The 8,973-nt window shown below is 48.8% G+C and overlaps 3 protein-coding genes across 3 annotated transcripts; 1 reads left to right on the forward strand and 2 right to left on the reverse strand.

Annotated features, from left to right (window-relative positions):
* Nucleotides 1–39: 39 nt before the first annotated feature.
* PEX2_006910 (putative mRNA splicing factor RNA helicase (Prp16)) lies at nucleotides 40–2,950 on the forward strand (the record flags this gene model as incomplete). Its single annotated transcript, XM_016737968.1, has 3 exons — nucleotides 40–895; nucleotides 950–2,490; nucleotides 2,558–2,950. 3 exons carry the CDS (start codon nucleotides 40–42, stop codon nucleotides 2,948–2,950), a joined length of 2,790 nt encoding a protein of 929 aa, XP_016594540.1.
* Nucleotides 2,951–3,553: 603 nt separating this feature from the next.
* On the reverse strand, nucleotides 3,554–4,304 carry PEX2_006920 (putative oligosaccharyl transferase subunit Dad1; the record flags this gene model as incomplete). The annotated part of the gene is made up of 3 exons (XM_016737969.1): nucleotides 3,554–3,620; nucleotides 3,713–3,894; nucleotides 4,041–4,304. The coding sequence occupies 3 exons, from the start codon at nucleotides 4,302–4,304 to the stop codon at nucleotides 3,554–3,556; spliced, it is 513 nt and encodes a 170-aa protein (XP_016594541.1).
* Nucleotides 4,305–4,773: 469 nt separating this feature from the next.
* Nucleotides 4,774–7,296, reverse strand: PEX2_006930 (putative C6 transcription factor; the record flags this gene model as incomplete). The annotated part of the gene is made up of 2 exons (XM_016737970.1): nucleotides 4,774–6,624; nucleotides 6,682–7,296. 2 exons carry the CDS (start codon nucleotides 7,294–7,296, stop codon nucleotides 4,774–4,776), a joined length of 2,466 nt encoding a protein of 821 aa, XP_016594542.1.
* Nucleotides 7,297–8,973: the final 1,677 nt, after the last annotated feature.

An 8,973-nucleotide genomic window follows, 5' to 3' on the forward strand; every position in this document is an offset into this window, starting at 1 on the left:
CCAAGTCTTAAACCTGGCTTACAAGCCCGGCTGAACGACATGTCTCGCAACGATATGGGCCCTCCGGCCAAAAGACACAAGGGCTTTGGACACCTCCCTCAAGGCCTACGCGACGCAAAACGAAAGGACATTGACAACTGGGAGACGAATCGAATGCTCACCTCTGGTGTGGCACAACGACGAGACCACGAGGGCGACTTCATGCTCGAAGATGAAGAAGCAACTCGAGTGCATTTGCTCGTCCATGACCTCAAGCCACCCTTTCTCGATGGTCGCACGATCTTCACGAAGCAGTTGGAGCCAATCTCCGCTGTTCGCGATCCGCAAAGTGACATGGCAGTATTCAGTCGGAAAGGAAGCAGGGTCGTTAATGAGCGCCGACAGCAGCGCGAACGACAAAAGCAAGCGCAGGAGGCGACAAATATCGCCGGCACAGCCCTGGGCAACTTCATGGGTATCAAAGAGGACGAGGGAGACAGCGCGGTCGCTGAACCTATCGAGGATACTTACAAAGGAGGAGGAAATAAATTTGCCAAACATATGAAGAAAGGCGGTGGTGGCGCCAGCGCTTTCAGCAGTAGCAAGACTATGCGCGAACAGAGAGAGTATCTGCCCGCCTTTGCTGTGCGCGAAGATCTCATGAGAGTCATCCGAGACAACCAAGTTGTGGTGGTCGTTGGAGAGACTGGATCTGGAAAAACCACCCAGCTAACTCAATTCCTACACGAGGATGGCTACTCTAAGTTCGGTATGATTGGGTGCACGCAGCCTCGCCGTGTGGCTGCTATGAGTGTCGCAAAGCGTGTCAGTGAGGAGATGGATGTTGATCTCGGTGCACTCGTCGGATACGCCATCCGTTTCGAGGATTGTACGAGTGATGAAACCGTCATCAAATGTGAGTTTCTCCCTTTCCGCTTTGAAGTGATCGTGTAGCTAATCTGTATACTAGACATGACGGATGGCGTGTTACTTCGAGAATCTCTTACCCAGAAGGATCTTGACAAATACTCCTGCATCATTATGGACGAGGCACACGAAAGAGCTTTGAACACTGACGTCTTGATGGGTCTTCTCAAGAAAGTTCTGGCCCGACGCAGGGATCTGAAATTGATCGTGACCTCGGCAACGATGAACTCTGAACGATTTTCGCGCTTCTTTGGCGGTGCCGCAGAATTCATCATTCCTGGCAGAACCTTCCCTGTTGATCTTCACTTCTCGCGCACACCTTGTGAAGATTATGTCGATAGTGCTGTCAAGCAGGTCTTGGCCATTCATGTATCCCAGGGTGCTGGTGATATTCTTGTCTTCATGACTGGACAAGAAGATATTGAGGCAACCTGCGAGCTGGTCGAAGAAAGGCTGAAGCAGCTGAATGATCCACCGAAACTCAGCGTCTTACCCATCTACAGTCAACTGCCGGCCGAGCAACAGGCAAAGATCTTCGAAAAGGCCGATCCGGGCGTGCGCAAAGTAATTGTGGCTACGAATATTGCTGAGACGAGTCTGACGGTCGACGGTATCATGTTCGTCGTGGATGCTGGTTACTCCAAGCTGAAGGTGTACAACCCGCGCATGGGTATGGACGGTCTTCAGGTCACCCCAATTTCTCAAGCCAATGCAAACCAGCGATCTGGACGTGCTGGACGAACCGGGCCGGGCAAGGCCTATCGCCTCTACACGGAGACAGCCTACAAGAACGAGCTTTACATTCAAACAATCCCTGAGATTCAGCGAACGAGTCTTTCCAACACCATCCTTCTACTGAAATCCCTTGGTGTGAAGGACCTTCTGGACTTTGACTTCATGGATCCTCCGCCACAAGAGACAATCTCCACCTCTCTTTTCGAGCTCTGGGCCCTGGGAGCTCTGGACAACCTGGGCGATCTTACATCTCTAGGACGTCGCATGACACCATTCCCAATGGATCCCCCTCTTGCCAAGCTCATTATCATGGCATCCGATGAATACGAGTGCAGCGAGGAGATGCTAAGCATCGTCGCAATGCTTTCGGTTCCAAATGTCTTCTATCGTCCCAAAGAACGAGAGGAGGAAGCCGATTCAGCCCGCGAGAAATTCTTTGTTCCAGAATCCGACCACTTGACCCTTCTTCATGTCTACACTCAATGGAAAACCAACGGCCACTCGGATGCCTGGTGCACCAAGCACTTCTTGAACTCCAAATCCCTCCGTCGCGCCAAGGAAGTCCGAGACCAACTTCTCGACATCATGACCAAACAAAAAATGACCCTCATCAGCTGTGGTACAGACTGGGACACCATCCGCAAGTGCATCTGCTCGGGCTTCTTCCATCAAGCCGCACGAGTAAAGGGCATCGGCGAGTTCATCAACCTCCGCACCAGCGTGACCATGGCGCTCCATCCCACAAGTGCCCTTTACGGTATCGGCCACGTGCCCGAGTACGTCGTCTATCACGAGTTGCTCCTGACATCCAAGGAATACATGTCCACGGTGACATCCGTCGACCCTCATGTAAGTTACCACTCCCTCTATTTCCGTCTATATGTCATCTAGTACTCAACTAACTCATTTCTCTCAGTGGCTCGCCGAACTCGGTGGTGTATTCTACTCCGTCAAAGAGAAAGGCTACTCGCAGCGCGACCGCCGCGTGACAGAAATCGAATTCAACAAGCGCATGGAAATCGAAGAGCAGATGGCAGCTGACCGTGAACGCGCTGCTGCTGAGAAATTGCGCGAGAAGGAACGCAACGACCCCGCCCGCCGCAGAACGGAAATTGAGGTTGGCGGAAAGTCCGCCGTGCGTAAGCCTATCATCAAGCCAGGACGCAAGGTCGGTGGCTTGACTGCTTCGTCTTCTTCTTCCTCGCGGCCTGGGGCCAATGTCGATGGAGCTCACGATGGTGGAAGTCGTCCTGGAAGCAGTGTGGTCAAGAGGCCTACAGTGCCTCGGAGACCGGGACGTGCATTCTAGTTTTGCCGTGGAAAATAACTCCATCGAGGGCTTGAGTGCCCTGTTTGTACAACATCATTTCGTCTTTTACATCCATCTACATGGATCTTGTTCAATTGATACCCGCCATTGCGTTTTCATTCAGTTCATTTCCGAGTGGTCTGCTTTACACCCAGGCTATCTCTGAGATAGGGCCATTTGAATAGCCTGTCATTGTGTGCTCATTCGGCTCATTTCTGAGTAGTCTGCTTTATACCCAGATTATCTCCGAGATAGAGCCGTATGAATAGCGCGCCATTGCGTTTTCATTCAGCTCATTTCTGAGTAGTCTGCTCTACAACCAGGCTATCTCCGAGATAGGGCCATATGAATGACATATGCTTGTCCAACAAGCCAATCTTGTTTAAGTAGATAGGTCAAATATGAACAATATTTTTCACTTCGATCAAAGACCAAGCGTACAGGACTAGAACAAGGATTGGCTAAAAAAAAGTTCCAAGACGGAAGGATATCTAAGAGACAACATTCCCCATCCCATTTAGAGATCGAAACGGACCAACCCCAGACAGAAAACAGAATGAGCCAGCATGGTATTGAACGGAGGCTTTGAGTGGCGAGCACAGCTCAGTTAATAAAGTTGACGCAGAAAAAGTGTAGGATCAAGCTTCCGAAGATGTAATCGGCGAAGGCCCTGAAGTAGAGATTAGTATATGTATTTGTAGCGTTAGGGAAACAATCATGATGTTGAAGGTCACCACGAAAAATACAACAAAAGAAACTCACCTCTCATGCGAAGTACCCGTCCCCTGCTCTTCACTCTCATCTGCAAAGCGCGCATTCTTCCCCTTAGAGCTCGGCTTCGATCCAGAACCAGTACCGCTATCGCTAGTTTGCATGCGCAGACTCGCCGTAAGAACAAATTGACCAACAGAAGCACTGAAGCCACTCAGGAAGGCATTGAAGGGCTATGCGGAAGGGAAAGGTTGTCAGTTATTGGTTTATAGATTCCCAATTGCAATTCACACGTCGTATAGAAAAGACAAGAGAAAAAGATAGGGCGAAGAAAAGCAAAAGAACCAAACAGTATCTGCAAGCCAGGGTTTCAACTTACATAGTTTCCAACCAGAACACAGTACACGAACTGCAATCCACCAACAAGAACCAAGAAGGCCATGAAGGCATCTAGGAGGAGGGTCCGCTGCGACGTTGTGGATGCATACTGCTGCCAGACATGGCCGGCAATTTCAGCGGCTGAGGCATTGGTCTTGAGGGTTGTTGGGCCTGAGGAGAGCTTGGGTGTTGTGGGAGCGGGCGTGGGCGTAGGCGTGGAGGGTGCCGCGGAGGTAGTTGAGGCCGCGTGGCGCTTGGGAGCCATGATTTTGGGATTTGGGGGGTCGGTGATGTTTGGGTTCGTGTAATTGGCGATGAATAAATTGTAGAGAGTGCAGATGGAGATCTCACTAAAAAATTGGTGCAAGGACGGTGGGTTGGAGGACAATGGCGGAGTGGAGAGTGCTGGTTGATGCCAGCTTGGAGCTTGTTATCACTGTGGTCACGTGGTGTAGTAGATCCCGATTTGGAAGTATACAATTAAATGATAACGAATATTCTATTTGTTTATTGGTTTAATGGTAAACTTATTGATTGATGCATTTCTATGGTGTTTTTGGTTGTTATTTGTGTTTGATGTTGGGTATACAGTGTTGCCACGGCAAAACGTTGCCGATATAATGCAGAGGAGAGAAGAGGAGTATAATAACAAGTGAGGGGAGGGGGATATCATCCAGTAACCAACGCCGTAAATCATCACATCATTAATAACCACAGCCTCGATAACCATTAGGTTAAGTAAACCATTCGGTAACTTTAGTTCCGTCGATTGGCTGAGAATCGTCATTTTCAACATCCATCTGGAAATCACGCATGACTTGATCCCATTCCTCCCAGCTGAGCTGAGCAGACTCAGGAAGTGGGATCTGATTCAAAAATGGATTGCTCATGTCTGTGTTGTAGGGCATGCCCGCGGAAAATCTTGGTGTCGAGATATTATCCTGGGCAGGTGGAACATCAAATATATCGTTTGATGTAGCTAAAATATCTGTACCAGGGAACATGCTTTGAACAGCACCCATTGGACCATTGCTGAGGTCAATATTGTAGTCTTCGGACATAACAGGTGCTGTTGGGCCTGGTCGGTTTGTCGAGGGCGAATTCAGCATCCCCGTCGGCATATGAATTCGGGGAAGTGAATTAGGACAGACTCTTGGGATGGGCTCTGTTGTGGGGGGCAATGGTCCGAAATTAGATATCAATTCTTGCTGTTGCTTCGACCGGGTGGCAGCAGCTCTTCTCATCAAGGCGGCGAGTGGCCGCCACAGCATGCCCTTCTTATGTGTGGCCTGCGAGGCCCATTCCGTGTAGATCAAACTGACAGCGCTCCAGGCTCGATCGGTGATAGGGCAGATTGGTCGGACGCATATCTCAGACAGAACGAATGCGACTCCATGCCATTGCATGTTGGTCCGGAACAGCCAGCCCCATTTGGCGGTTTTGGTATCAGTCTCAAGCAAGTGGCCAAACTCGAGGACCTCAATTGCAGTCAGAAACAAGCTTTCTCGGGTTGCTTGCGACACATTTCCACGGTCTCTTCGAGTCATTGGGTGATGGACGATCAACCATAATTTGGCAAGGATCAGGCGCCCAACTGTGGCGGAGCACCACTGTATGGGGATATTCATATCACAGTGTCTGATATACCGTTGTTCACATCGATCACTGATGATTTGAATCATCCGTCCAGCACGATCTATGGGCGGTAAACTGTTAGATGGACGAAACCGGGCCCTGGGACACGCGTAATTTGCTCTCCGCAAAGCACTCGTGATCTCACAGCGAATGAGGCAGAATGTTGCATCCGTGCAGCCTTCTCGCTCTTTGGGAGGCTCTTCCATGTCGGGCGACAGGTCGTCGTCATTGATATTTAATGGGAGTAGAGTATCGTACATGCTCTCGTTGATGAGCGGGTCCGTTCCATGGTCTTCAGATGAGCGGACATCCAACAGCGAGATATGCCACCATAATCGGCGCCGCATCTCTGTTTCGAACGGTTTCAGAGAGAAATTGGTGCCATCCCGGTGTAAGCCTAGACCCTGAGCAAGGCGTAATACGATTGATGTCATAGACCACACAAACTTGCTATCATCTTCTCGTCTCACGCAGACCAAGAATAAAACAGCGGCTTGCAGAAGTACCAAGCTTTGCGTATTCAAGAACCCAGCTTTTGCCAGCGCTTGCTCTGTAGCAAACCTGTACCGCTTGACGGCAGTAGTTCGGTCTTCGCCGAACTGGAACAAGCACTCATCAGGTTTCATGCTGACAATGCTGGAAAGATACATGGAAAACATCAGTGCCTCTGAATTTTTGTCCAAAGCATCTGGGTGCCGTGCTGCCTCGGTGAACAGGTCTCTGGCAGTCGGTCGGTGTACAATGGTGATCAAAGGAGCCACATTTTCCCGATATTTTTCCCATAGTATTGAGACCTTAGACGTGGGGGGATGAAACTCTCGAAGAGACTTTGAAAGCGAGTAAAATCCAAAAATGTACCCGTCATGTGAACCCGAGTGGGAAGATTCCGGTGAGGGTGTATCATCTTCTCCTGACGATGAATGATCAAGGATATCTTGAAGCTCCTCGATCTAAAACATGTTAGTATAAAGTACGCTGGGTAGCAAAAGAAAATGGCCAATATCTACCTCGTCCCCTAGACTAGTCCAGAGCCGATTACTAACATATCGGCTCCGGCCTTCATCAATGACCAACCGCCCAAATTCGTTCTCAAACTTATTGGGGGCAAGTTTCGTCGGATCCGATTCTTCGAACGGACAGACAGTTCCACCAACAGCCTGGTTCTGTGGCTCAGCCGAAACAGACGTTGGCACAGACGTTGGCACAGTCGGTTCGCTCCGACCGGTCGAAGATCCAGGCGTAGATGACCGCGCCTGAGCTGAGGTCGATGCACCTTCTGTATTGCCACTGCCCCTGAGGTGATCAATAACACCCTCCAAACGACGCAACCGCGAAAGCAGCTCTGCGTCCGGTGGACGTTTCGATTTCCGTGGTGCGCGACCAGGAGGGGGAAAGATGCAATCTATGCCGGCTTTGGTACAATTCGAGCACGGAGATCTCTTGTTGCAACGGACTTTCCTGCGGCGACAGGTAACACAGCTGCGAGAGGTCGAGCTCGGGGGTTCTGCAGCCGCGTGGCGGGGAAAGGTGGCGGTCAGGTTGGTAGGTAGTGGAGCATTTGAAGAATTATTATTGACGGGGAAGAGATTCAGCTCCTCTGGGGAAGCTGAAGGGAACGACATAGTGCTGAGGTAGGGAAATCGGGTCTCGTTTCCCACATTCTTTGAAGCCTAGTAGTTAGTGGTTCGAGTAAGAAATTACTGGCAAGAATACGAAAATTGTCATCGCATATGCACCAAGTAATCGCTTGGGGCCGTGAAACGCGAGCATGTGACTGGCTGATTACAGTCCCAAGGTTCCATATTGCTATGACTCAGCGTCGAGCCCGGGGCCGAGGTGGAGACACCACCCCGTTTAGGAAAAAGGCCATTATCTCCGTTGAAGTCCGGAGGTCATATATATCATGAAACCCCTATTAAAGATGTGACTAGTATCAGTCAGTTAGCCAGCTTAACGTCTATAATATGCAACGATTCAATACTTGAGCTTTTTCGGGTGAGTCTTCTTTGAGAAGACATCACTCTTCTATATCACCCGTTAGCTAGTATACAGGCAGCACCATCAAACAACCTACCTCATAGCGACGCTTATCCTTTCACTTTAGCACTTCTAGGTGGCTCTTCTACCGCTTGTTTCCATCCTTGTGGACAGCTGTGATATTAATGAAAAAGCCGGACAACATAATAATCCAGCGGGCATCGATCTTATTTAGAACGTCTCTCTCAATTTGACGACATACATGGGGTTAGTCTTGAGCATATATGTACGGCTACCGTTGATGTCAGGAAGCTGAAAGTGATACTCGGTCATTTCATAGTAATATGCCGAGATATGTGTCGTTGCCTCCGATATCTGCACGTCTGGTGGGAATGTCTATACAACTGTTTAAGTGGTTTGTTTCACCTTAGGGTTCGCATTATACCATCTTAGTTCCACTGCCATGGAAGAGATTCACTCGCAAGATCTTCTTGTTCCACGTGTATAAGCAACCTACAGCACCACCAACTGTTGAGTGGGGAGACTTCTAGCAAGACCACGATCAATATATGAAAATCATGATTCTTTAGCCGAAACAAACCTACTGCCTGGCCCCTACCTTTCATTTGCAGATGTTGAAGACCCTCCTAACGGAGGGTCCGCCACCCATATGAAAGGGATCACCCACGCTGAAATGTATAATTTACGAGGAATACCACACAAAAATGTGTAAATATATAATCTCCGTATAAATGTTGGATTTTCTTGATACTACTGCCAGAGACCACCACTCTGAGTGTAACGTTTATATTCTAACACCGTGATAATGTTCCAATGAAATTCCAAACGTAAATTTTAGGGACGCTTCTATGATATATATATCATACTAGAGGCAGGAGGCAGGAGGTAGGAGTAGGATTAAATTCCAAACCGTAATACTATAAGAGGGCGCCTCGATTAGGCTGAATCGAATATGGTGTTGAGATAAAGAAGATGTAATATAGGTTATACTAAGGCTTTTTCCAAAAAATGTACATGGTACTAAAAAAACAATGAACTTTTGAGAAAGAACGATGAGCAAAAAAGATATGAACCCAACCCGATTTGAACGGATGACCTTGAGGTCTGGAATCTCACGCGCTACCTGGGATATTATTAGTAATTGAAGATTGGAGACTTTTGAAAGTGGAGACATACCGCTGCGCCATAGGTCCTATTTGACATGGTTTTTGGAAAAGTGTAGCATGAAGAGCCAAGGAAGACTTTAAGTCAAAAAGAATAATGGCGGTAGTACTCCTACATCGATACCTTTTTTGCCTAAC

Source organism: Penicillium expansum (genome assembly GCF_000769745.1).
Source record: "Penicillium expansum strain MD-8 chromosome Unknown contig20, whole genome shotgun sequence".
Classification (NCBI taxonomy): Eukaryota; Fungi; Ascomycota; class Eurotiomycetes; order Eurotiales; family Aspergillaceae; genus Penicillium; species Penicillium expansum.